The 27,986-nt window shown below is 33.1% G+C and overlaps 1 protein-coding gene across 2 annotated transcripts; it reads left to right on the top strand.

The window, feature by feature from the left end:
- The first annotated feature begins 14 nt into the window (after positions 1-14).
- LOC136031950 (adenosine deaminase-like) lies at positions 15-27,974 on the top strand. 2 transcript variants are annotated; one of them, XM_065711958.1, is made up of 9 exons: positions 15-110; positions 5,008-5,069; positions 9,351-9,476; positions 11,699-11,937; positions 17,918-18,022; positions 23,197-23,309; positions 24,104-24,273; positions 25,640-25,766; positions 27,817-27,974. In XM_065711958.1, the coding sequence occupies exons 1-9, from the start codon at positions 99-101 to the stop codon at positions 27,904-27,906; spliced, it is 1,044 nt and encodes a 347-aa protein (XP_065568030.1). In that variant the 5' UTR covers positions 15-98; the 3' UTR covers positions 27,907-27,974. The 2 variants fall into 2 exon arrangements, with proteins under 2 accessions (XP_065568030.1, XP_065568028.1); XM_065711956.1 differs by having other exon boundaries at positions 23,188-23,309.
- The last annotated feature ends 12 nt before the right edge of the window (positions 27,975-27,986 follow it).

Raw genomic sequence — 27,986 nt, 5'->3', positions numbered from 1 at the left:
CTAGTTAGCAAACAGGTTGATATACTTGCCATCTATATTTTTACACGTGATAATTCATTTTTTTCTAAGTTTGACTACATCTATATTTTTCACGGACGATGAAACCTCTTGTAAGTTAGAAAAGCTTAGTTATTCTCATAGATTTATTCATTTCTTTAATTTTTAAAATTCATCTCATTATTATCATTTTTTTGCTGTTTTCAAGAAATTGATATCAAATTTTTTCTGTAATTTTTTTTTGTAGATGCCGTTTGCTTCTATGAAAAGCAATTGCGCTTGAGCCTATACAAATTTAACGTAAGAAGGCTCTGCAGTAGCTAAAGATATTTGAAATAGTTTTTATCTACTTTTACTAACGTTGACATTTATATGGGTAAGGGACTTATGACTACATTTTTTGGCGTGGTTTAAAAATTGTTTAATTGAATAATCTTATTGTGATTTAATTGTGTGACTTAGCGTGTGACTTAATGACCATAAAAAGTACGAAATTTTTATGTGCTACTCTTTTTCACCAAAAGTGAGATGAAAGACAACAAACCGTCTCATTGAAGAAATGAGGGACAGAATGACTCCTAAAGTATGCAAAACTTACCGGAAAGGATAGAGATTTAGAGAGTCATTCATCTACAACTTACCATAAACATGCAGTACTTGATAAAAGGAGTTAATACAGGATTTAAGTCTTTCATATCTGTTTTTGAAAACCCCAAATGTGAAACTTTGGACTTGCTGTATGAGACAAGGAAAACTCAAGTGTTCAAAAACCGATCCAAGTTTGTCCCAGTTATAAAAAACATTACTTTTACACGGCAGATAAAATTTTCCGTTGAGGGGACACAGAGATGATGGTAGTCCAATTGAAGCTACAGACCATCCCGTGAAAAATTAAGGTAATTTTAGAGCTCTTTTATGCTTTAGAATTAATATTGGTGATACTCAGCTGGAAGAACGCTTGAAGACATCAGGATGTAAAACTACATATATCAGAAAGACGATGGCAAATGACTTGATACAATGTTACGCTGAAGAGATTTTACGTATTATAAAATTTGGTGAAACCATGGATGGATCACATACCTTACAGCTTAGTCTTTCTCTCCTCTATGTTTATGATAGCAGTATTGTAGAAGACTTTGTTGGATTTACGGACATTCATGAAATGAACTATAAGGGTATAACTGAACATGAAACCACGCATTACAGGAGAAATTGTAGGCAAGTCTGTGCTCAAGCTAGTCTGTGCTAAGTCTGTGCTACTGGAAGTCATTGGATTAATCGTTGACAACTGTGTCGGTATAAACTGCGATCGATGCAGTTCCAACATTCCCGGAATGAGACGGGTAGTATCAGAGATCCAAAAAGTTGCCAAAAGAAGCAGCCTCTGTGGAAGCAAAAATTTTGCTCTGATCCTATCGATTTTAAAATGCAATAAAAGCCAATGTGTCAAGAATGCTGTAGGTAGTATTAAAGAGGTAGCAAGCTGTTTGTAGTGCATTGGCAAAACGAAATTCCGTCCTTAAGAATGTTTTTAGGTCATCATGTATAAGGTTGCTTTGAAACTCGTTGGGCTGAGCGTCATGAAAGTATATTGCAATTCGGAGATGATATGCCTACATTAGTTGAAGCACTTAGAATTGTGTCTTGATGGCGCGACAGTTGTTCATCGACAAAAGAAAATTGCTTGCTGCGCGTAATTTTACCCTGGGACTTTATTATTACTGTTTGACGGATATAACTGACACAACTCTTGCACCTAGTAGATTACTTCAGACTGGAACATTAGATAGTGCAGAGAAAGTCCTACTCTTCATCACCATCGTAATTACTAAGTGATACCATATAGTTAGGGGACATGATAAATTTATCTATTTATTTATTTTCTTTATTTCCCTAAAAAAATGAGGAGTACGCTACAATATAATATAAAGAAAATACAAATGATAACACTTACAATCAAAACCTATCAAATATTGATCAAACGCTTAAAAAGAGAAGAAAAAAAAGATACAAAAACACTTGCTAAATAGTTTAGCCTATAAATCATCAAGAGCCAGAACTGTTACTAAAAAACGGAAATAAATTGTGGCCTAAAAGGTTAATTTTCACCTTATCTTCAAATGTTATATATTTTTTCTTTCTACAGACTACAGGATCCTTCACTTTAAGCTTTAAAACAATCTCAGTGTTACTAAAAGAAAGGGGGAAACCAAGTAAAAATTTACAAAATTTAAAATAAGAAACTTTAATGGGCGAAAGATCAAAAGGTCTGAAAATACCTAAGAGGAGGGACGGGAACAATACGTGAGGCAGAGCAACAGCGCTATACATACGATCAAGGACGTCCCGACGGTAAAACCCCGAAAACGAATTAAAGGACCAAATGCCTTGCGTAGTTTCATCTGAACATGATGAACCAGGACTGGTTTAAAATCTCTTTTCGAAGCAGCATAAGGTAATCCCAAATAAGTGACTATTGGCGACGACTGAAAAATAACACCATTGCCGCAATCGAGAATCGCCCTGACATAATCCTCTAAACAATTTACAACAAAAAATCGACATTTTTCAAAACTGATAGAAAGGCCCAAACCTTTTAAACAATTAATTAAAATATTAAAATTAGAAACAAGACTAGACTTAGACCGGCTTAGAAGGATAATGTCATCAGCGTATGCAATGTAAGACAGATTTCGAGATAATGAAACAAAAGAGCAGGAAAGAGAATTAAGGGCAGTAGCTAAACATGAATTGAATATAAAAGGAGAAATAATTCCTCCTTGTCTAATTCCTCTACCCACTTGAATTAATTTGGACTGAGATGAGGACAAACTCGGACAAATATGGATCTTTAATCCAGAATACCAAGAGTAAAGGACTCGAGTAACAGCTAGGGGCAATCCAGCATGGATTAAAGCGAGCAGTGCAGATGCATGAGAAATGTTATCAAAGGCCCCTTTGACATCAATCAAGAGGGCGTATAGCGGTTGACCAGAGATTCTCGCTTCTTCAATAACTTTGCTGAAAGATGCATGGGCGTGGTCACATCCCAAATCTCTCTTGAAACCAACTTGATTAGAACATGCGTCAAGAATTTCAAGAAAATCCTTCAAACACAACTCAAACACTTTCCCAATCATAGAACCCCGCTCATATAGTTATATAAATTTAGTCATACTAAAGTAGACCGGTTTTACTCACAGTTCATAAATATCCAATTCAATCCAAATCCTTTTACTTTGAACTCTGAATCAATATAATCCAGTTATGAGATGTTCTCACTTTGAAAGCTAGTTCAGTACTGGTGTGACATAAGCAAATAGTCGCAAACAATGCATGACTCTAAAAGGGTTCAAGGCAAACTTTTTTTTTTACAATAGAAAGCTTAACTCACTCGCTTTAGTAGTCAGAAGTGCAAAGGCTAAAAATTATACAGGAAATATTAAATATTATACTTTTTTAGAGGGTGAACAGCTTTTTATTTTTTTATGATTAGGTGGTTTTTATAGCTTACTATTTTTGTATCAATATTTTTACATCATTTTAGTTTCAACAAATATATTAGAACCTCAACCCTCGCCAGATTTAAGATTAAATTTACGCCCATTTCCACTACCCACCTACGACGTAAAATTGTTGAAGTCCCCTTTAAATTGCTGATATTTCTCTATTCACAAGTTTATCAGAGCAACCTATTATGAGCCCCCTGCTAATAAAAAAATGCTGGGTCCGCTCCTGCTCATTGGTCCATAATAAAAAGTCGATACTTCTTCGCTGTTTATAATAATTAAAGAAAAAGACGATATAATCACAGGGGTAGTTTTTAATTAAGATAGTGAACCCTGAAAAAAAAATACTGATAAAAGCTCAAATATTCCAGATTCACATCCCATAAAAATACTAGATTAAAAAGCTAACCACTGGTTCCCACTGCTGCGTTAATCCTGACACGATTTTTTTCTGGCGGAACGGACATACGACAAAATCGGATGGAGGCTCACAAAGAAACGCAGACTTTGGCGTCGCTGCGACAAACTTTAGAAGAATTCAAATCAGATTCTTAAACGGATTTTTTTTTTTATCATTTTCGTTTTTCAATTTTTTTAATCAGAACAACGCATGCGATTTGTCGTATGAGTTGAAATTATTCAGCGCATCCGACATTGCAGTAAAACGGATGGTTTTGTGTCGTTTGTCGCACGATTTGTGTCATTTGTCGCATGTCGCAGGATTTGGCGCAAAATCGCAGCAGTGGGAACCAGGGGTAATACGTGCTGCAAAATTACATTAAAAGGTGAGAAATAAGTACAAATGATATATAAATACTTCTTTTTATGTAATGTTCTAGTACTTATTAACAGTTTAATCGAGTTTTTTCTTCTCATTTTCGTTCCTTAAAGTTGATTAAGGCTTTCAGATTTGAAGCAGAAATATTCGCACTTCAATTAGTGCTACTACTAATAAAACTACAAGCAACTCACTGCTCTACCAAGCCACTTGAGACCCACACAGCTGTGCACGCTTCTCCTCCACTCCTATCTTTTCAAGGCTTCATTCTTCAACCCCTCCAACTAAGCTCCGATTTCCTTCAGATCCTTCCTTGTGTCATCTTCCTGTTTTTTCTTTTGTATTTTCACACAAAAAATGATAATCTACTACTGGAAAATCTCCCCTCCTAAATTTTTTTCAATTAATGTATTTGGTTAACTCTGACTTTGACAAAAGTTGCATATTTGAAAATAGCTTGCAAAGGGAGGTGTTTTTATTCTACTTTTCACTCTTTAATTTTGTTTTTTTTTTATGCGAGATCTTAGGGTAGAACTGATCGCTCTTAGGTTCTGACTAAATGACCAGCTGGATAGCTTCTTTCCGTTATATAAGACTTTTTTTTCTAGTAGCGTTAAGGATTTCAAATATGTGAATGTGAAACTATATGCTTCTAGATAGACTGTTGAATACTCCTTAATTTACTCCTGTTTTTTGGTTTTAAAATTATACCTTTTTTAGGTTGAGCTGCACGTTCATTTAGAAGGAAGTATTCGTTTGGAAACCGCATACGAACTAACTAAGTAACTATTTTTATTTTATCTTTTAAGCTCTTTCCGTAATAAATATAAAAAATTGAAAGGTTATACGGGACATCTTTGTTCTGACAGGGAAAACAAAATGCAAAGGAAATTAAACACGAAAAAAGTAAAAGCCCCAAACGAAGCAGATCAGACAGTCCTGAAAAAAAAAGTTTCGACGGACCATTGTAATTCGGTTTGGAACAGCCCACTTGTTGAAAAGCTGACGGTTTACCCAATGTTTGAAGAAGTGTTTTGTATACTTACGGTTTTTTCTAGAGCATTTAAAATATTCAAAGCTACTCCAATACGAGAATTGCTTTAGATAATTTCTTTAGTAGGTACTTCTGCTTATACTTAGTTTTTAGAATATGCACATATTTTAATAGAAACAGACTTTTCTAATACATGTCGGATTAGCTATTTTTGTTTTATGTAGTAAAATCAATTCTTTCGGCAATTCCAAAGTCAAGCATTCGATGAGGCGCAAGCTCCGTTTCAACCGTGAGGAAAAAATAAGTAAATACGAATCTGTGATCAAAAAACGAATCCTTCTAAAAAAAAAAAAAACATGAAACTTCACATACTTGTAGCTATGGACTTGAAGCCTTCAAAATAGAATTATCTGATCTACATAATTCGATGGTGCTATTTTCATTAATATCTCTACCCCTTTTGGGGGTGTTTCCCCCTTTTTTCATAAATACAGCAAATTTTCTCTGGCTCGTGACTTTTGCAGGGGAAACTTTTATCTTAATGTAACTTTTAGCTTAATGAAGTTGACATATTTGAAATCATGTCGATACTTTAATGTATATATTACTATCAAAATTTTTCTAGAGTCCTGGCTACTATTAGCACGAGTTGCTCCTTTCTTGTAGTGCTTTGCTACGAATTGTTTAATATATAAAAAGTCAACATAAAATCTAAATGCTTCCATTTAAGCGACGATAAATCAAAGTTGCTGTTTTCACTTTCCTTCTCCCTCCTGGGAAATTCTCCGACGACTCTCCAGATGCCCCCTACTCATCTCTTCACTTTTTGTTCCGGAAAATATAATGAGTGTACTGTTTTATGTTACAAAGAAAACATTTTTCTGCAGTAAGAAGGGAGCCATTATCCTGCAGCACCTATATTCAGGCTTAGTCCAAATGAAGGGAGATTAGAGATGAATTTTAACCTCTCCTGGCCCCTTGACCTTGTTGTATATGTATCTGAATTCTCATTGAGAGTTAAAAAAATATGGTTGTAAAAATGCACTTTTCGAGGCACGAGGGACCCCCTCCCCTCATCAGCACAACGATCTATCAGGTCTTCTCCATAATAGGTGTGGACACTTATGCATCACTGTGCATAATTTTAAAGAGCATCAACTAAATCAAATTATTTAAATGAAGCCTTAAAAAAAATATCTAAATTAACCGTTTATTGTGTATGAACTGCGTGACTCTTTAAGAACGAATTCGCCAGCGCCTGGCATAGTCGCCTTTCAAACTGAGAATTTTAATAAAATGTTTTTTGGTAATTTTAAATCGAATGCCTATCTTGGAGCTTTCACTTGGTAGTATATATATATATATATATATAAATATATATATATATATATATATATATATATATATATATATATATATATATATATATATATATATATATATATATATATATATATATATATATATATATTGCTGCAAAAATCGAGCAATTATCTATGCAGACACTTCAGACTGGTACACTTTACATTAAAAAATGGATGAGGGTTAACAGACTTCAGGTAAACCACACCAAATCTCATCTTATAATTTACGGGAGATGTAGCAATTACTATCAATGGATTGACGAGACACAGTTTGGCGAAAAGTATTTTGCCCTGAGAAGTTTCAACCAAGTATGTAGAGGTTATTGTTGACGGGTGCCCTAGCTTCAAAGAATACATTCTATGTGTTAGTAGCAAGGTTGCAAGAAATGTTGGTGCGATGGGGAAGCTAAGCACTTTTTTCAAAAGATATTATGCTATTGCTTTATTTATTTATTGTTTTATTCACCCACCTCTTTTATATAATTATATTGCATGGCCAAGTACGTTTTTAACCCCCTTTGTCCCCTTAGAAGTCTACAAATTAAAGTCATGCGTGCTCTACAAGTACCACTACTAACAACTCACCGCTGCAGCAAGCCGCCTGAGGCCGACACAGCTACGCACGCTCCTCTTCTAGTCCAATCTATTCAAAGCCTCTCTCTTTACACCCTCCCAGGAAGTTCCCATTTCTTTTAAATCTTTCTTTATGACATTTTCCACTCCGAACGAGGTCGACATGTTTTCCCTTTAGTCCTACACGGCGGGCGGAAAAGGACAATCTTTGGCAATCTGTCATCCTTTATCAGCAGAACATACCCCAGCCATCTCAACCTTTCTCTCATTATAGCCCTAAAAAGCGGGATTGAATCACACTTTTCGTAGAGCCTACTGTTTGAAATACGGTTAGTCAGCTGAGTACCTAGAACAATCCGTAGGCAATTTCTCTGGAAAACATCAAGCAGCTCTTCATCCGCTTTTCAGTTTCAATCTTATCTTCCTATTCCCAAACTTTTTTAAATTGTGAAAAAATAACCTGAGCCTTGGCTGTTTTACTTTTAACATCTTCACTGCTCCCACGGTCTTTACTAATAATACTACCAAGATAAGTGAATCTGTCCACCTGATCAATCTTTTCGTTATCCAACGTCACCTTTTTATCTGCAATTATTTCTAACCTTAGTGACTTAGTCTTCTTAACATTTATTTTCCAACCTAAAGATAGATTTTCCTAGAGAATATAGAAATCACAAGATTGTTTCTCATTTTGGACTTATCGACCCTCTAGTGCTGCTTGACAACATCGCTAAGGATCTGAGGATTAATATTCCAAAGAAGATATGTGCCAGTGATCCTCTCACTTACTTTTTTCCTGATTCAGTGGATACTGTTATGTTATTTATGTCGTGTTTTCCTTCTTATTTCCTTGTGGATTATATTATTTTTTGTTCTTTCATTTTTTACTCCGCATGTATTTTGTATCAATGCGGGTAACAAATAAACATGACTGCCTGTCCATGGATTATTCTTTATGGTTGATTGTGTATGGCTATGCTGTTTGACCTATGTGATTGTATGGATGAGTAGGGTTAAGGCCTCATTCAAGTGCTGTTCTATAGTAATCACTAATTTAGGAAAACAGTCTTCCTTTTCTCCTTCTGTCTCTTTTTTTTTTCTTTTTTTTTTTTTATGTGTTTGTGCTGTTGCATTGGTGATTTCTTTTTTCATGATATATATATATATATATATATATATATATATATATATATATATATATATATATATATATATATATATATATATATATATATATATACATATATATATATATATATATATATATATATATATATATATATATATATATATATATATATATATATATATATATATATATATATATATATATATATATATAATGGGAGGGGGGGGGGTAAGAATGGCTGGTTTGAAGGAATTCGTAAAGGGTGATGTTTACCCAATCGAGTTTAGAAACTTCGGCTTGGTTCATTGTTTTTTTATTTAATAAAACCCTTTTTTATGAAAAAGAGGATTTTTTGAATTTGATGATGTAATTCTTATTAAGATCACCCGCTCCCTTCGGGGTGTTTCTTCTCCCCCCCCCCAAATAAAATTCTCAAGTCCTTAGCTTTCGATGGGTCGATTTAAGCTTGATGAGGTATTACGCATTTGGAATCACTATTCAAATTGTATTCTTATGATTTTCAGATTGTTATATCAAACCTCCTTTTTGTGTTTTGGTTACTATTAGCCCAGGTCACTCCTTACGTGCAGTTTGTTCCATGAACAGTTTGAAACACTGGTTTTTCAAGAAACAGAAGAAAAACTCCATTTAGGATATCTTCTTTTTTTAACCAAGCTGTTTTGTTCGGAATAATTTTTTCTCAGAAAACCAAGCAATTAGTAAGATACGTCGTAAGGTCATCGGCTCCTCTCAACCAATCACTGGCTTCAGCGTAGTCGTTCTAGATGTGACCTATTTTTTATTGACTCGTGCTCTGTTCTACATAGAGTTTGTTTCATCATTTTGCATGAAAGATTGTAACTCATGACTGCAAGTACTCAAAATCCATTTTCGGACTGTGCATTTGGCTTTTTAAAGAAGGTTCTTACAAGCTTAGGTAATTATTGCTTTTTTTCTGAATCTGGGAGTTTTTTTTCTAAAAGTCTAAATTTTAAATTTACAGGAAAAAGAATTTGTATCTTCCTGGAAATGGAACATTTGAGGATTTTAAGTCAGCAATAAAGTTGGAGCAATTCATTGACTTACAACATTTTCTGTCAAAGCTTACCTTTTTCCATCCAGCTGTAGTGTGAGTATTTGAATGTTGCTATTTTGTTTTTATTGATGTATTTGAGCCAAAAAAAAAACATCAAACTAGTGGCTTGTTATTACAAGGAAAAATTCAACACTGTGATCAACAAAAAATACAATGCTACAGTAATGAAAACGAAAAGCGTCACCGCCCTGTGTTTGTTTCATAAGACCACACTGTAATGTAATTGACGAGCGTTTGTGTGGGATTTTAAATACAGTCTGTTGTTCTTCCAATTGATTCCTTCAAGAAAAAAGAGATCAAAGGATTGTACCCAGAAATTTATCAATTTATTTTCTTATGGGGGAGGGGCTGGCTAAAAAAGCTGAATCATAGAAGTTGTATGAATTTGGTATAATAATGCAGACACAATAGTGAGATTGGGAAGGGAGGAGTGGCCTCCCTGTGTGCTTGCCTTTAAAATCCTATCTGATGAAAGTACACCTCATGAAAAACAGCAAACTTCATGTTGAAAAGCCTAATATATAAGTTCGTTTTTTAACAGGCTCAGAATTTAAATTCATCAGGTATCTATGGCTACATGAAATGGATTACATAATATCTTAGCTGTAAGAAATATGTAAAATTTGAAGTATTTTCCATTTGGTATAACTAATGCTGCATATGCAGTCTAGGAAACTGAATTGTCACTATCCCCTTAGATCCAGATTCGACAGATACGGTTATTTTCTCATACAAAATAAGGCAACTAAGACATTTATTAGGACAATTAAAGTTACAGCCTTCGCAGGATGATTACACTAGGCAAGGAAAATTTCGAGCTGAGTGAAGTTCAAAACCTGTCACTGCGGAGTGTAACAGAGATATCTTTTCTGAATGATAGATATCAATTTAACTTACAGAAAATACCGCATATATTGAAACTTTAAACCTTATAAACCCATTCAGTAATCTCGGGGAAATCTAACTACTGATTTTTGACTTGTTTTACCCTGGTCTAGGGCCGATGAAGTTAAAATATTTAAATATGGCAATTGTCAATCGGGATATCAGAGAAGAAGGGGAAAAGGCCTAAACACAAACATAAAAATCCTATTGCAATTAAAGATTCAAAAGTATTAGAGTTTTCACAGATCATCAATAGAGATGAAGAAAATTATAGTGATGCCAAGAAAAACAATTTAACGAAAATATTAAAGATGTGAATTTAGCTTTAAACAAATCGGTAGAATTAGATAAATAAGACTGGTTGGTTTTAACATAACAAGGGGCAAAAAGGTCTGCAAAAAATATTTTGCTGAAATTAAGTCATATTACGCAAAAATGATCGAAAAATTAAAGATAAAATCCAAAAAATTTTGAATTTGATAATGCATTATAGGTTAAAAATGATTTCCATAATTTTAGAAAAATAGCTTCCATGGTTAAAACAGTTGCGACATTAATTTGAATTGCTTTGTCTGTTGAATTGAGGATGGTGAATGCCTAATCATAATCAGATGGACAAAATTAAATACTTTAAATAGATACTTAAATAGATAGATAAATAGATACAAAAAATAGATACTTTGAAGCAGATAAAATTTAGTCAGTTTAAATTAATGAGAAAATTACCCAAAAACTTAATAGTTTAAAATTGCGTTTATTGTTAAAAATGGTTCTTATATAGTTTCAAAGACGAAAAGTTATTTTTACAATCTATGAAATAAATATGTTTTAGTGTTCAGTGCGTTTTATAGTGATAAAAGGCTTGTACAGTAAATAAGTTTTATTGCTCTAAAAGCCTCTAGGGCCATGGCAATACACAACAAAGAAGAAAATTCGCTTATAAATAATTGACGTTACATAAACACAGCATAACATCAACATTATATAACAAGAAGAAAAATACAAATCACAAAAATCTACTTCTGTGCTCCGTTGCCAACCAAAGAAATCATTCAAAATAATTAGCTAAAGAAATCATTCAAAAAATATTTCTAAATTTTTAACGCTTGCAGAACACTCATCCCTCGTTACATTCACTAGACTTTCCTCAACAAACCTAAATTTCCATACACTTCATTTCTCAACTCACTCAATTATGCACGCTCTTACATCAGATGACTCACACCCTTATCCATACTTCCACACATCGCGCAAAAGTAAGGATCATCTTGCCCTCCCCTCCTCCATATATTTACTTATTCGTTTTGTGATCAGGAACTTCTCATGAAATGCAGTTCATCTTAAAGATAGAGTTTTCATTGTTATTATAGCGATGATTTTGAAGTGATCGAAAGAGTTGCGTACGAGTTTTGTGAAGACAAGGCTGCACAAGGGGTTATATATGTTGAAGTTCATTGTTCACCCCAGTGGTTTCTTTCCGAAGGGAAGCAGTTGGATGAAGAATATTTAAACAAAGTAGTTGAGTCTGTAACCAAAGGACTTTCCAGAGGAAAAGAAGATTTCGGTATCAACGCCAAAGCCGTTTTGATGTGTCTAAGAGGGATGAAGGGTATATGCTTCTATTTTTTATCTACCATGGGTGTATCTAGGGACCGGGTTAGAGTTTGAATCCTCACTCCTTCCCAACAAAAAGGAATGCATATATTTTTCTGGCTCATCAATCGGTCGAATAAATGCAGGTAAAAGACTATTTCACCTAAAGAAAAATGATAATATTTCCAACCCTTTAGATTGGTCTGAAGACACAGGTAAGTAAAAGCTTAACCCCTCGTCGAACTCCCCGAACCCCTCGTGTAAACTCCCCTTGAAGGAAAATCAGTTTGGCATCAACTGCACCACCCCAACCCATCTCCAAACAAAAGCCTTAGATACGGCCTCTTTGTCTATCCTTCTCTTTTGTAGTTAAACAGAATGGCTCAAATAGATGAACAATGGTTCGAAAATAATTAATCAGAATATAAAACACGGTAGACTTGTTTTGTTTTTTTTTTACCAAAAAAAGCTGTATTGGCTTTTTACTTTATTCTCTTTTTCAACCATCGACCTCAAATTTAACACTTTCAAAGAATTACACGCTTCTGTATTTTGTTTTGTTCGTGTTGTTTTTCAAACAGTTCGTGGCAACAAACTGTAAGTACGAAGCGATGCGGCCCAATAGTAACCGAAATTCTAAGAAACAGAGTCTTGATAACAATAAATACGTCAAAAGAATCTAATTTTGATGCTTATTGAAAATATGTAACATTCATCAATTTTAATGGTACCCGTCAGAAGTTACGAGCCTAAGAAAATTTACCCAATTTTTGAAAAAAGGGGAGAAACATCCCTAATACATCAACTGATCTAAATGAAATTCACGCCATTAGATTCAGCATACTAAAGAACCGAACTGTAGAGGTTTCAAGCTCCTATGTATGAAAACGTGGAATTTTGCAGTTTTTGTCAGAGAAAAGATTACGGATGTGTGTTTATTTGTTGTTGTTTTTTTCCCTAGGGGCGATCGCATGGAACCAGTGATCGTAGAAGATCGAGAGAGGACTCATCTGATCGGAAATCAAATAAGTAACCAAAAGTATTAGAGAGCAGCTAGCCCCCCTCACACACTCAATTTTCCCACAAAATAACTCTATCAAATTTTGGGATAGCCATTTTTTTCAGCATAGTCAAAATATCTAATAACTTTGTCTTTTATGGCGATTTAACCCCCACAGTCAACGGGGGAAGGGATACAAGCTATGAACTTTCGCCAGTGTTTGCTTATGGTGTTTGTTATTGGTAAGCATACAGACTTTTTCCGGGTGGATTCTGGGGGAGCATAAAGACTATATGTCTTCTGTGTATTATTTTTATTTATTTGTCTGTATCATCTTGTTAGGAGGGTTGGCTGTAGAAACTTGGGAGAGCACTCATTTGATTGAAAATAGAAAGCTTTAACCCCTTTTAGGCACCAAAAAAGGCTGAAGATGCCCACCCGCATCTTATGCCCTCAATGCTGCTCGCCCCTGATAATCTGTCCCTGAACAGTTTGAACCTTACTGTTATAAGTCCTAGGACCAAGAGTAGCCTAATATAAAAATAAAAGTCTGTGACATGGGCCCTCTTTAAAGATGCTTTTGAATATTCAAATGCAGAAAGAAAAATAGAAATAATGGCTCCCCTAAATCTGGATCAGACAAAGTCTGATCCAGATAAGAAAACTTATCAGACAATTTTTGGCCTTAAAAAGGCCAATTTTTTGCCGTAATACAGTAAGTTCCTTGGCCAAGGGGACCCATAACGTACACTGTTTTAGTTTGAGGGTAGGGAAGCTCTAAATACGGCGCTTCGAAAAGGGTCAGTTTTTCCAATTGGCTTGGAACTTGTATATTTAAGTACTTGGGGTTATGGGGACCCTAACGCAGACGAAAAACCAAAAGTAAAATTGTTTTCCTTCAAAATAGAGCCCCAAAACGGCCAAAAACTACTTTTAGATTTGGTTAAAGCTTATATACTTAAGGCTTATGGCCAAGATGGACCCAATATACAGGAAGAAATAGAAACAAAATATATACGATCCCCTGGAAGAGAGTAAAAATAAATTTTTCTTTGTGATTGACTTGAAGCTTTAGCCCTTGAGTTCTTGGGCTAAATCTGCAAAAACAGATTAAGACTTGGGACACGGATTACCTAAAAATAGGCCAAAAATTGTTTCGCTTTCCTTGCAACTTCGATTTACAATTTACATTAGAAATGCGTTAAGCTAAGTGGACCCTAATTCACAAAAAAGTGGTTCGCTTGAAAATTGTTTCTAAAAAAGATTCAACAAACTCATTTTTCTGAACAAGTTGAACTTTGGAGTTGTAAGTCCGTGGGCTAAGTGGAGTTTAATGTAAACAAAAATTATACTGGGGGCACAGTAGCCTCTTCTACCCCCGTCAATGCAGAGGCCCTGGAAAAGGACCTACATTTTTCTTCTGATCTGCTTGAAGTTTTCAAGGATCGCTTTTCCGCTAAGGTTACTAAACGTTTTCTTTGGGAGGGGAAAGAATACTAGAGAACAAATAAATAGGCCATCATTGCCCTTAATTGATTTTAAACTTACAGCTGTAAGTCCCTGGGTGATGATGAATATAATGTTAAGACAAAAATAGGCTGGATCGATTCGGTGATTAGGGTTAAAAATTCTTTTTTTTAAAATCTTGATTTGGAAAACAGCATATAGGTATTTCGTGATTGGCTTTCTTGCGACATTTAGACAGAGCCAAAAGAACCAGGTAATTCACTTTAATAAAGTAGGAAAATTTTGGAAAGTGGATTATGTATATTCGTAAAGACAGAAAACAGGCGCTGTTTTTCTCTGCATTTCTCCTACTGGTTGTCACCCAACGTAGTATATTGTATGCATTTTTCCATACAGCTTGTTCATGCGTTAGCTAGTTTTACTTGATTAAAACTGTAAAATTCTCCGTTGGTTCAAATATAGTAAAAGTTCAGGTTGCGGTATTTGAAATTTCCTAGAATATTCCTGACTCCCAGTCCCAAGTTTTAACTGCTGTAAAGACTGACATTAACCGAATCTCTTCGTGATCCACGAAAGTGGTCTAAATTTGTTTTGTCCCAGAAAGGCTAATACTTGAAGAGTAGGGTAGACCTCAATGAAGACAAACTAATTGAAGTTTGGTTGTATCGATAAATCATGTTTGAAACTGTGCCAACAAATTTTGTTCCTTACGATTTTCGACTTGAAGTCTCTCTGTGTCTTTTTAACCTGATTACCCTTCGTTGTTTTTATTATCAATTTAATCATAGAATTTGTGACAAAAAAATTTATCAAAGAATTACATGCCAGTGTTGATTACGTAGTGCCAAATACCACAAAACCAGAATTTTCCTGTTAGGTTGCCGCGATCGACTTAAAACTCAACTTTACCTGTAACATCAGCCAGTTACCTTTCCACAATCCTGTCTCCACTTTATCCTTTTGGGGGCAGTTACATTTATCTCTCGATGCTAAAGTAAAACAATCCTTTATTCAGGACTCTTAGATTATCACTGAAAGTCGGCAATATCTAATACAAAGTTCTGTTATAAAGGAGATTGTACTTTCTGCTATTCTATGGGCTGTGGTTCGTATTTTACTGTGTTGCAATTACTGCTGCAACCAGGATGTTTCAGTGTGTTCAGGGCGTCAATTGGTGAATACTTTGGGCTGGTGGATATGTTACTGTGAATGTCCCGAATCTGGCTAATGTCTACGTTCACCTGTGAATGTCCAAAATTCCTTTTTCTCTGCTTGGATTCAATTAGCTTAGCGAATCAGCTTTTTCAGTCTTATGCAATCTTTGATGGTAAAAGTTAAAGTTAGGTTAGGTTAAATTGGGCTATATATCTCAGAAATGGGTTAATAACCTAACCTGTCACCATCAGACCTTGTATAAAACTGGGAAAGTTGACTGGCAACGCTGACAAAATCCGAGGAGAAAAAAAAGGTATTTCGGACATCCACTGGTGAACGTCGACTTTCATCAATTGCATATTCGACGGTAACAAAGATACTGAACGGCGAAAGGGGGTTTTTGTTCCTTCTGAGCGACTTAAACTTACCGGTAATATAAACAGGGTTAATGGGACCTTTATAAAGACAAGACCTATTGGAGAAAATTTCTTCTATAGATTTTTTTACTCCTAAATTAACCCCCAAATTTATTTCATCTTTTATCTGCTTGCAACATCTGGGCATACACACTGGTCAAATGAGGAAATACTTTGAAAATAATTGGGTTGAATCAATGGGGCCAAAAATTGTTTTTCCTGCGATTGGCATGAATCCTTCAGATTTTGTAGACAGGACCAAGACAAATTCCCAGTAAGATAAAAAGCTGTGGAAAAATCGACTTGTATTGATTCGTGTTTTTTTCCTTTTTTCCTTTTTTTGTATAAGGCTGCAAAAGTAAACCTTTGTTATAAGTGTACTTAAAAAAAAATATAACGAAATAGAACTTAAAAAGATTATTTTCGTAAAATTGTGTATTAAAGTACATGTAAATTTAAGGATGTCTATAGAGTGCCTTCAACTCCATAGTAAACCGAAAGTATGCAGATTTTCAATCCATATAAATAGAATTACTCCGCTCCATCCACCTAGAATGTTGTAGTAAAAATATTATTATAAAATAACTAGATGAATATATTTCTAACCGAACATTTTTTCCCAAAATTGCAATTAGAATCCAAAATTTTGCAATTAGGATCCAGAATCCAACATTCTTATAATTCAGCAATGATAATAATATGTCAGATTTAATATAAAATCATTTTCCCAAAAAAAAACTTCAAAGAAAAGTAAAGAGCCATATTAAAACCAAAATTGAGTAGAAATCAACAAACTGTGAACTCACTTGCACATTTCAAGCCTTATGTATGAAACAATAATTCTATAAAATGTACTTTGAGTAATCTCTGTAATTTTCAGTGAATGAGATTCCTTATTTACTGATTATTTCAATTAAAAATGAGCCTTAAATTGTCTAACATATTATTCTAATAATTGAGAATGATGTTTAAAGTAAAAAAAGTAGTATATTCCTGTTTTTACACTCATTAAAAAAACACACCTATAAAAAACAAGTCTAGACATTGTTGGGGAATTAAGCTTTACCCAATCTTTTTTACGTATTTTCATATGCACAGCTCTATGACCATAGAAGCACGATCCTTCTGGAAGATTTCTGCAGCTGTAAATTCCTAACTATCAGGATAGCAGTCATCTATGCTTTTGGACAGAAGCGGTTTTAAATGAATTGGATTAAATTAAAAGGATACCCTAGACACAACACATACCAGCCTATAGTGGATCTGATATGGGTGTCTCCTCCCCTCTGAGAATTTCCTATCCTCATCCCCCCTCTGAGAATTTCCTATCCTCATACCTCCTCCCCCTCTGAGCTTAATCCTTCTGGAAGATCTCTGCAACTGAAAATTCAGAACTATCGGGATAGCAGTCATCTATCCTTTTTGATAGAGGTAGTTTTAAATCAACTGTATTAAATTCAAGGGAGACACTAGAAGCACACATACCACAACACAAGGGATCTGAAAGGGGTGGCTCCTCCCCCCTGAGAATTGTCTCTAGTAATTGGATGCAAAAGAGAAAACTAATGGCCTTTATATGAACATTTTTTTTTGTATTTTAATCCCTCCACCTCTTGAAAAGCCCTAGTGTTAGTAAAACTAGGGAGTGTAACAAAAAATGAAAAGAAATAATTATGTCGGATAACCTTATTTATGCTACAGTAAAGGCTTGTCTGTAGAGTTTCTACCCTCTTTTTCTCTATTTGCTTTTGAATGACCTGAGTCTTAGGTTAATAAGTATTGGTAAGTTTATCCTGAAATTTCACAAAATCAGCAGCAATTTCTTCCTCTTAAAAAGGTTTTTTCTATTCTATTTATTCGTACAGTATGAGAGATTACACTAACAAATGTCTTTCTCTTTGTCAATTATGTTTTTTTTTCTAAAAATCATACCCTAAATTTAAGTATATTCTATTTAGGTTGGTCCACAGACATCTTGAGATTGTGTAGGAAATACAAAAATGAAGGAGTGGTTGGTATGGACATTGCTGGAACTGCGAAGAAGCTGACAAGCGCTGCTGAAGGTTATTTTTATATAGGAATCAGGATGCTCTTATAGACTAGGCTTAATCTTTAGATTTGTTCGTTGGCGTTTTTGAAATCCCTTTATATATTTTTTGCAACAAATATTTATAGAAACACAAGACATTTCTGTAATTCCGTAACTAAAATCAACACCGTAGAGCGAAAGTTTCTCGTTTTGCCTGTTTTTAATAACCAATAGCAACCTGAGACCCTCCAACATGATAAATTATTATGAGATGCAGATGAATGAAGTAGTGATAAATTTTATGCTTGGATTTCTGATCTTTTTATGCTTATAATGAGTTTATTCTGTAGCTTTTACTCAATTCCTCTAAGACTTATTCATATTGACAGTAACCGTGTCGACTGAGATGATATCTGGCCTAATTTCATAGTATAAAATGTTGATATTCTTATATGTAGCTTTTTGCACTACGAGTCTACGGCGAGCACCATCGCACGAGAATCTGAAATCCGAACTTTTGGATGAGGTTGCAAAGTAAAAGAGTCATGATTTAGTCGAAAAATACGCATAAATATATTCAAAAACATAAGTTTAAGTTTATTAATAAAAATATAACTTCACAAAATGCATATATATATACCATCCTTCTTTTACCTGTCCTACTAAACGTAAAAAACGATCGAGAGGACATAGGAAAAATAATAGAAAAAATGAATTAGATGTACATATGCTTTCTATAGATCTATGCCAGCTACTTGAATCTAGAGGTATGATTTCTGTAATAAAATGTCTAAATAATTTATCCAAGAGGAATTTAATCAAACTTTTCTGGATTGTTAAGAATAATACAGCTCTTGATTATAATTTTAAAGTAATATGTGATACAATTTTCATTCTAACTAAAACGAAATCTATTTCAAAAAAGAAAAGGTTCGATAAGATTAGTAATAAGGATAACAGATTATATTGACCTATTAATTTTACTTGTAAGCAGATTGAAGATATTAATTTACCAGAAATTTTAAATCAGCGGCATGTGAAACAGGCCCTTCCTAGTAATTTGAATTATAATGATAGTCCAGTTTTAACTTATAAATTTTCAAAAACTATTGGGTAAATTATTTTTAATTATAATTTAATACTAAAAAGATTAGATAGTGATATAAATTGGAAACCGGTTTGTAATTGTAAGCAACTTGGCCCATTTGTAAATCCTACTTACAAACATGTTATAACAGGGGACTTGTCAATAATAAAGCAAGATGATATTCAAATTATAATGAATAAAGGGGCTAATTTCCGTCTTTCTCATCATCTGAAACCATCGAGTGTTCTTGATGGCTTGGAATATGATTTTGATTTATTTATTGATAAGTGGTGTAAGAAAGAGAATAAAAATAAAGAGAGTTTTCAAAGTTGGAAGAATTTAATTATTAGTAGAATAAGAAATAAAATATATTCTAACTTAAAAAATAGTAACACTAAATCATTATTTTATAATGCGAAGATTAAACAAGCAATTGCTAATCTAAAGAATGAATTTGTAATTGTGCCAGTGGATAAAGCTAGTAATAATTTTGCCATAATTTGTCAGAAGCTGTATTGTGATATCTTAAAAAGGGAGTTATGCACAACTAATGTTTACGAAAAGGTAAATATAGAGGATGAGAATTTAATTGAAAAGACTGAAAAAATACTTTTTAAAAATTTTAATATTAAAATAAATGACAATGATAAAAAGTTCCCTTTCCTATATTGGACTGTAAAATTTCATAAGAATCCCCCTAAACCACGGTTTATTGCTGGAGCAGCTAAATGTCCAACCCGCATTGCTGCTACTGACCTCTCTTTAATTTTAAAGGAAATTGTAAATAAACTTAAAACCTATTGTTCTGGTATTAAAAAATTTTCGAATTTTAATCCATATTGGAGTGTTAATAATTCACTGCAGGTGATAGATTCTTTAACAATGGTTTCAGCTAAAAGAATTGAGTCTTTCGATTTTGCGACAATGTATACTAATTTATCACTTAATGTAGTGTTTGATAATTTAAAAACTGTTATCAAGAAATCTTTCCTCTTATCTAGTAAAAGGTTCTTAAAAATAGACACTTATAATAAAAAAGCTATATGGACAAATTGCTTTAATACTACAGTTAACTTGAGATGTTACAGCTTGGATATGATTTTTGAGTTATTAGAATTTGTTTTATACAATGCTTATTCAAGATTTGGGGGTGATTTGTATAAACAAATTGTGGGAATTCCCATGGGGGGGGGGAATGCCAGCCCATTTATAGCTGACTTTTTTTTAAGTCAACTAGAATATAAATATATGATGGATAAGAATAATCCAATTAATTTAAAACATGTTTTGTCAAATAATAAAAGATATTTAGATGATATTTTGGTCTTAAATTGTAAGGATTTCATTGATATTTCTAAAAATATATATCCATCAGAGCTTATTCTTGAGCTTAGTCATGGCGCTGGTCATGAAGATCATTTCTTAGATTTAAATATTAATATTTGTGATAATAATAAATTAAGTTTTAAAATGTATAATAAAACGGATGATTTTGATTTTGAAGTGATTAGTTTCCCATTCCCTGAAAGTAATATACACTCAAATATCACATATTCAGCATTTTTCTCACAGTTACTTCGTTATGCAAGGATTTGTAATAATTATATTGATTTTAAAAATAGCTGTAAAATCTTAAGCCAAAAATTGATATCAAGAGGTTTTTCTGCAAATAAATTAACTTGGCAATTTTAAAAAATTTAGTTTTCATTATAACGAACTTTTAAATAAATATCAAAAGAATTATCTAGAAATACTTAAAGAAATTTTCAACTAATTTCGGAGGTTTGAGAAATGTTGTTGCAGCGCCATTTATTTTGAATTGTGTTTCTAATTGCACGGATTTTTTAAAAATTAGCCACATGGTAAAGATGAATTCTATAATTGTTTAGTTCATTCAGGTTTTCTGCAATGTGTTAATATTTGTGATTTGTTAAAATTTATAATATTTAGTTTACCTATTGTTGCTAAAAAGAGGGATATATTAACAGGATAAGCTTGTTTTGGTTTTACTTGGTTGTTTTACATTTGCTGTTTCTTTTTCTTTCATAGGCATGTATTTTGGGGGTGATACCTGACACGGGGATGCCATGGATATTCTGTGGTAGCCACAACACTGTGCTTGGTAGAGAATTTAAAGTGGCGAAACCCTATATAGGCCAGTGTATTCTCCTGATGAGCCCTTGTGTTGGGTTGCTGCCTCTGAATTATTTGTCTATATTATTTTTTCTATTGTTTGGTAAATGACGACTTATACTTATTGACGACATGACTGCCTGTCCATGGATTATTCTTTATGGTTGATTGTGTATGGCTATGCTGTTTGACCTATGTGATTGTATGGATGAGTAGGGTTAAGGCCTCATTCAAGTGCTGGTCTATATTAATCACTAATTTAGGAAAACAGTCTTCCTTTTCTCCTTCTGTCTCTCTCTCTCTTTTTTTTTTTTTTTTTTTTTTTTTTTTTTTTTTTGTGTTTGTGCTGTTGCATTGGTGATTTCTCTTTTCATGATATATATATATATATATATATATATATATATATATATATATATATATATATATATATATATATATATATATATATATATATATATATATATATATATATATATATATATATATATATATGCCCACGAACTTGCAAAGGCAAGTTGTCCCAGGGGCGTGCCAGGAATAGAAGAAAAAAGAACGTTCTAGTACTAGTTATAAGCACAAATTAAATATGCCAGAAATACTGATAATACAAAAAAATGTATATGTGTGTATCTAAATAAAAATACATAATTCCTTGCTGAGTAGCTACTGGAGCCACCGTAATGACCACAAAAAAGAAAAAAAAACTATCCAAATATTGTATCGGAGATAACAAGCATAGTGTTGTTGCTGACTGCATACTTTGTATAGTTGATGTATGTCGCACCCTCTCTTTTTTCTTTCTCTCTCTCTCTCTCTCTCTCTCTCTCTCTCTCTCTCTCTCTCTCTATCTCTCTCTCTCTTTGAATTTATTTTTGTTGCCGATGTTCTTAAGTAGATAATCAAACAAACAGAAATTCCATAAATGATCCCCTTAAAAGCGGATCAATTTTACAGGGTTAGCCCCTTAAAATTGAAGCCAGATTACCTTAACTTTAAATCACTTGCTTTTTATTTGTATTTTTTTTAAGGATACGAAGCTCCTCCAGTTTGCAAAACGAAAATTATTGATTTGTACCATTTCTTTTCAAGCTAGATTTGCAACAAAGAAGAGTGGTTTCTTTTTATCATTTATCTGTATCTTCATGGTAGGCGCGTAAAATTCTCTCCTTATTACAAAAAAATGTTTTCGATCGAAAATTAAACTTTAATTGTGTGATTCAAGAATAATCATGAAATTTAACTGATTAATTTAAGTTTTTAGAATATTTTACTATTTATTGTTAGTAAATGAGTCGGAGAAAAATAGTAATTTATTTTGGCTGCAATCCTGGCTTTAAATTCTTTCCTCTTGATTTGTTTTATTTTATTTTTAAATTGATTACACTTTACTTTATTTCTTTTCTTTGGGATTTGACAACCTTGAGACTGGATTTTTAAGAATATTATGTCGTTGAAAATGTATCAAAAGGAGACAAACGATAGATGAAAAAAAAACACTAGAATGCCCTTATAGTGTTTCCAATGCATTCCAACGCTTTCCAGAGTATGCAACCTTTTCAGTACCCTCTGTAGTTTCCGGATTCACCCTATTATTTCTAGGGCTCACTATAAAAATGGTTGAATTTTTTTACACCATAGATCTATGGTATGTTACATTTTGATAACAGCCGCAAATTTGGAATATAAGTTAAGTCCAAAGCTGCACTAAATGAAAGCTGCTTTACAAAATTAAAAACAGTAATAATATTTTTACCACTATCTTTTGATATTTGGACTCACATATCTCGACATATATCTTTTGGATTTAGTTAACTTCTATGCTGAATCCCCTATGCTCTTAATTACCCCCCTTGATTATATTCATAATAAGACGAAATATTGCTGTACTAAATATGCTAAAAACGCTAATAGTTATTTTTAGGACTTGATTTATTTCAACGTTGAACCTTTCATTTTTTATATTCACAAGCAAATAGTACTTCCAGGTGGATGGAGTTTCCTTGACGAGGATTTAACTGCATTTAGAACGGCTAAAGAGGAAGGGATTCATCGTACTGCCCATGCAGGAGAATGTGATGGTCCAGATGAGGTCTTGAAGGTATAAATAGTTCTAGATAATGAAAATAAGAGAATGGAAAAGTAACCTGCCCATCAGAGATCGGAGACTGCCGTAAAATCTTGAACATTTAAAAATGGAAATACAATATATAAGCAGAAAGTAGTCCTCGTATTTATGCAATCCATTTTATTATTTTTGACTGGAACAAAATGCTGAATAATAGTTCGTTGCTTCAGACACTTTCAGTAAACGTTCAAGTCAAAACAGTCCTTAACCCTCAGTAAAAAAAATGATGCCTAGTTGCCTCTTATGAAACTCTTACCTCATTTAGACTTTTCTCATTACTTAAAAGATGCAACACTATAGTGTGGTCTTTTAAAAGAGCCACATGGATCAATGTATTATTTATTTGTTTATTTATTATCACCCCCCCCGGAGCAGTCTATTTGGAGGTGATGCTTTAGAAACTTTGGACGATGGAGGGGGGCTCATTCAAATGAAAACCGACAGTCTGTTCCTATTACAATTTTCTTATTATTTTATTTTTTAACTCTTGATAATTAATCTCTAATACTGTTTTTTGTACGAAATCCCATGCAATATTTTTTGACTTTTTTTAATTTTCATAAGAGCCATTTAAAGCGCCTTAGATTCAATTCTTTTCATTTTCCTATCTTATTTTGTGTTTCTGGTCATTCATAAAGTATCTGTAGAAGATTATGATAATGAAGAAAAATCTCAATCATTTCTAATATCGTAATTTCTTCACGATGACTCATTTCCTGATTGCTTAATGCTAAAAAAAATTATGTATATTATTATTATATTTTAAGGCTATGGATGACTTGTTTGCTGAGAGAATTGGACACGGGTATCATTGTGCGGATGATCCGGTAATATATAAGCGGTGTTTGGACTCGCAGATTCATCTGGAATGCTGTCCATGGTCGAGCTTCATGACAGGCAGCGTAAAGCAAAATGTCAAGGATCATCCAATTATCAAGTAATTTAACAACTTTTAAACAAGAATTTAAATGAAATTTTTTATGATTTTGTAGTTTGAAAATACGACCAGAATTGTTGCTTAAGTATCCTAAGTTTTATCCTCTTCTGAAAGATACGATATTTACGAAATTTTGGATTTTCTTTCTTACTATGTTTTCATAAAATACAAACCGATATGTTTGGTGTTTCCAGGATTTTTTTTTGTAGTTATTAGTATGTCCCTTCGCAACATACATTATGGGATAACAAGATAAAGGTTTATCTATTTAGACATCCATACAGGAATTTATTTCTGGGGAGGAATTGGGTTGCAAAAAAGAATAGATTAACAACAGGAAAAATAAAAGAAACTGTAAGAAAAATCATGGAAAACTTATAGATTTTAATGGGCAAGGCCTCCCCACTGCTGTGTACATGCTTGAATTCTGCAAGGAATTAAGCAGTGAAAGAATTATTTTCGTTTTGTTAAATTTTTCTTAGAGAAAGGGAGTGTGGTCTAAGCTTCTTTATATTGTCTAGGCTACTGAAAACTTCTTCAAATGCGTTTTTCATGGAAATGATTTCCCACTAGTGAATGAAATGAGAAGTAGCCTTCACTTAGTAAGTAATACCAAAGAGACAAAAAAAAGTATTAATTTTCTTGTTTGTTTTCGGAGTTGTATCTGAACTGGAGGACACAATTGCAACTGTACTAATTATTGTTTGGAAGGAGCGGTTAATGGAAATTCAAATTATATATTTATTTCTTAGCCTCCTAATTTCTGTGCTATAATAGAATTTTACCCCCAATTCAAAGGCTTTGGAGATTGCATAGAACTTGTTCTAAAATATATAGGCATTAATAGATGTACTGACACACTAACAATAGCTCATTACTAAGCTCATTACTAGTAGGTAATAGTCATGGTGAACAACTCACAAAAATGTGGGTAAATCCAAATAATTGGTGTTTTAGGGTAGTTAGGTCTACTCCACGCATTTTTAGGTCTTTCTTAATAATTAGCTATTTATTATAGCTATCTACCATATTTAATTAAAGTATGTTTTGTTGTGAATTTTAAATCGATCCGAAAGGAATTGCAAGTTTTATTAGTTTATAAGATTGATTTACTTTTGACTGCCCGTCCAAAACTAAGAAAGAGCTTCTCAAGAAACCGCTTCTTTGAGTAATGAAGTTTTTAATGAAGTAATCTATCCTTGCCATTGTAGACATGTCTTATTCAGCTTGTAATTTGTGATTTTGCCCGACAGAAGAATTTTTTTTTCAATTTTGCCCATTTTCAACTATAAAATAATTGCTGAAAAATCATTAAGCTAATTACTGTAGCATTTTATTTTTCATAAAAGAATTATTCCGTTTCCAGATTTAATAAGGATGGAATGAATTTTTCCCTCAACACCGATAATCCTTCCATTACGTGGACTACACTTCAAGATGAACATAAACTTGCCAAATCATGGGGATTAGAAGATGCTGATATTGACAGAGCGGTAAGAACGATTGAATATGTAAGCACAGCATAATTAAATAGATGGAAAAATTTCACATGTTGGCAATTATTTGTTTTTTTATCCTAGGAACCTATCCGTACAGTTACTTATTAAATATATGTGAAAAGTGTCAAAGAAAGCCTTTCCCCACCCTGGATTTTAATATTTAGAAAAATTAGGAAAGCTAAAGCTAAAGTATGGAAATTTATTAACCCGATTTTTCAGTAGTGCACTGACATAAATCTGTTGGTATACGGTGTAATCTGTTGGTGCACTGTGTAATAATGCACAGTAGAAGCATATACCAGTAGCGAAACGTTTCTTCAAACATGACACACATATCATAGCGCGTAATTCGGAAAGTTTCCGGATCGTCAGAGCAATAGGTTCAGTTGCTACTTGGCATTCAATCGCATTCAATCAGATCGACGCCAAACATTTGTCATTGCGCGTGCGAGAAGGTGGGGTCATGAAGAGTGATTTAGCCGGCGTAGTTATAGTTGTGTTTCAAAAATCTTCAGTGGAGAGTATAGGACTTTTTGCAACTGTATGCTACTTCTACACTATTTTAAAGGGCTTGGAAAGAAGGTCGAGGGGTGGATTTAGAATGTGAAAAAAACTACGAAATGTTAGATGTTTGGATTTATGAAAAATAAGTACGTTGTTTTCTTATCTTTATGAAAAATACAAAAGCAATGTGTCAGTAATTACGGGATAAATTGAAATTACAATAGCATTACGGCGAAAAATGAGGTGGCTGTGGTTAATGTCTTCAAACGAAGGGCTTCTTTTTTTGCAGACTCTCAATATATAGTGTACTAAACGTTACATTTATCAAAATTTTTATCTTGCCCTCTCAAAGAAACCCTAACGAGAAAGAGGATTGTTGAATAGAGGTTTTGGTTATATCCAGACGAAATGTTCTGTTTAACTTTCTATGCATTCGTGTCTGAGTATACCAAGATATTTTGAAACCGTTAGTAGTCAAATCAATTTAAACCTATTAATCGTCGCTTCCTTGTTATAAAAGTAAAAAATACAGAAATTCTATTTGCCAACAGCCCAGCCTAAGGATTGGTAAATCTATTTATTTCGCAGTGCCAATAGGTAAGCAAACAGAGGAAGGATCTCTGTGGCTCCCTGAACTGAGGAACAGGGACTCGTAGGATTTTTCCTTAAAATCTCAACGATATTATGATTTTCTTTATATTTTTTGGTAGTTTTCCTAGTTTTTTTTAAAGCTTTTTTAAAATGTTCTTTGATTTTCTTTTTCTCAGCGTTTTCTCGTGCGGAATTTTAATTCTTACTCTTGAGAAGTATATAATTGTTTCAGCAACGACGTTAAGGTAAGTAAAATTACTTGCCTTAGTTGCGTCAACTTTGATTCAAAGAACGTACGATGATGGTGCTGGAAAATACATGAACAGTGTTCGATGAATCTGTTAATAAATTTTCTGGAATAATTTTGGAATAATCAGTAATTCAAAATTAAAGAATATCAGTCTGTGGCATCTTATTCAATTATCAAGAAAAAAACATTAAACGAATTTATAAAAAAAGAGGAGACGTATACAGTAAGCTATAAAAAGATTCAAATTAGTATTTCATTTGAAGGAAAAGAAGAAGAAAAATGACGGAAATAATCAAGTAAACAAAATAAAAGCAGGCAGTAATATGAAATTTAGACAGAATAAAATAAAATTCAGAAAGATAGAAACGTAGATTTGGTAGAACAAAAAGGGAAACTTTTAGTTCAAACCCTATTGGTGCTTTTTTCACGACATAACAGTAACGAGATGACCTTTCATAATTATGGATGAAAATTGAAGGTGTGTTTTGTTGACTATCGTCTTTTAATAGGTAATTTTATGGTATTATCACCATTAAGCCTCATCGACCAAACTGATTTGAAACTTATTAATATCTGCAAGTGATTGAAAATTATAACTTTAAATAATTCTAAACTTTAAGTTGAATTCTAAATTTAAAATTTATTTACGTTTTTAATGAAATTTGTGTCTGATAAATTTTATATAATAACTATTTTCAGAATATGAATGCCGCTCTTCATTGTTTTGCAAGTCCAACGGAAAAGGCGGAATTAATTCAAAAATTGAAAAACGCATATGGAAGTGTATGAAGTATTCTGGAATTCAATCTGCATTGATTTTTGTGTCTTATATAAATGAACATGCTTTTTTGGGGATACCTATCAGACTC

Source organism: Artemia franciscana, chromosome 10, assembly GCF_032884065.1.
Source record: "Artemia franciscana chromosome 10, ASM3288406v1, whole genome shotgun sequence".
NCBI lineage: Eukaryota > Metazoa > Arthropoda > Branchiopoda > Anostraca > Artemiidae > Artemia > Artemia franciscana.
Note: the sequence above shows the minus strand (reverse complement) of the source record. Positions and strands in the feature narration are given on the sequence as shown.

What these genes read in the sequence shown, in the direction of transcription:
- LOC136031950 (XM_065711956.1), top strand. An exon ending in GTCCAGATGAGGTCTTGAAG is followed by an intron (nt 23,310 to 24,103) that starts GTATAAATAGTT and finishes TTATATTTTAAG; the next exon opens with GCTATGGATGACTTGTTTGC. An exon ending in AAGGATCATCCAATTATCAA is followed by an intron (nt 24,274 to 25,639) that starts GTAATTTAACAA and finishes TTCCGTTTCCAG; the next exon opens with ATTTAATAAGGATGGAATGA.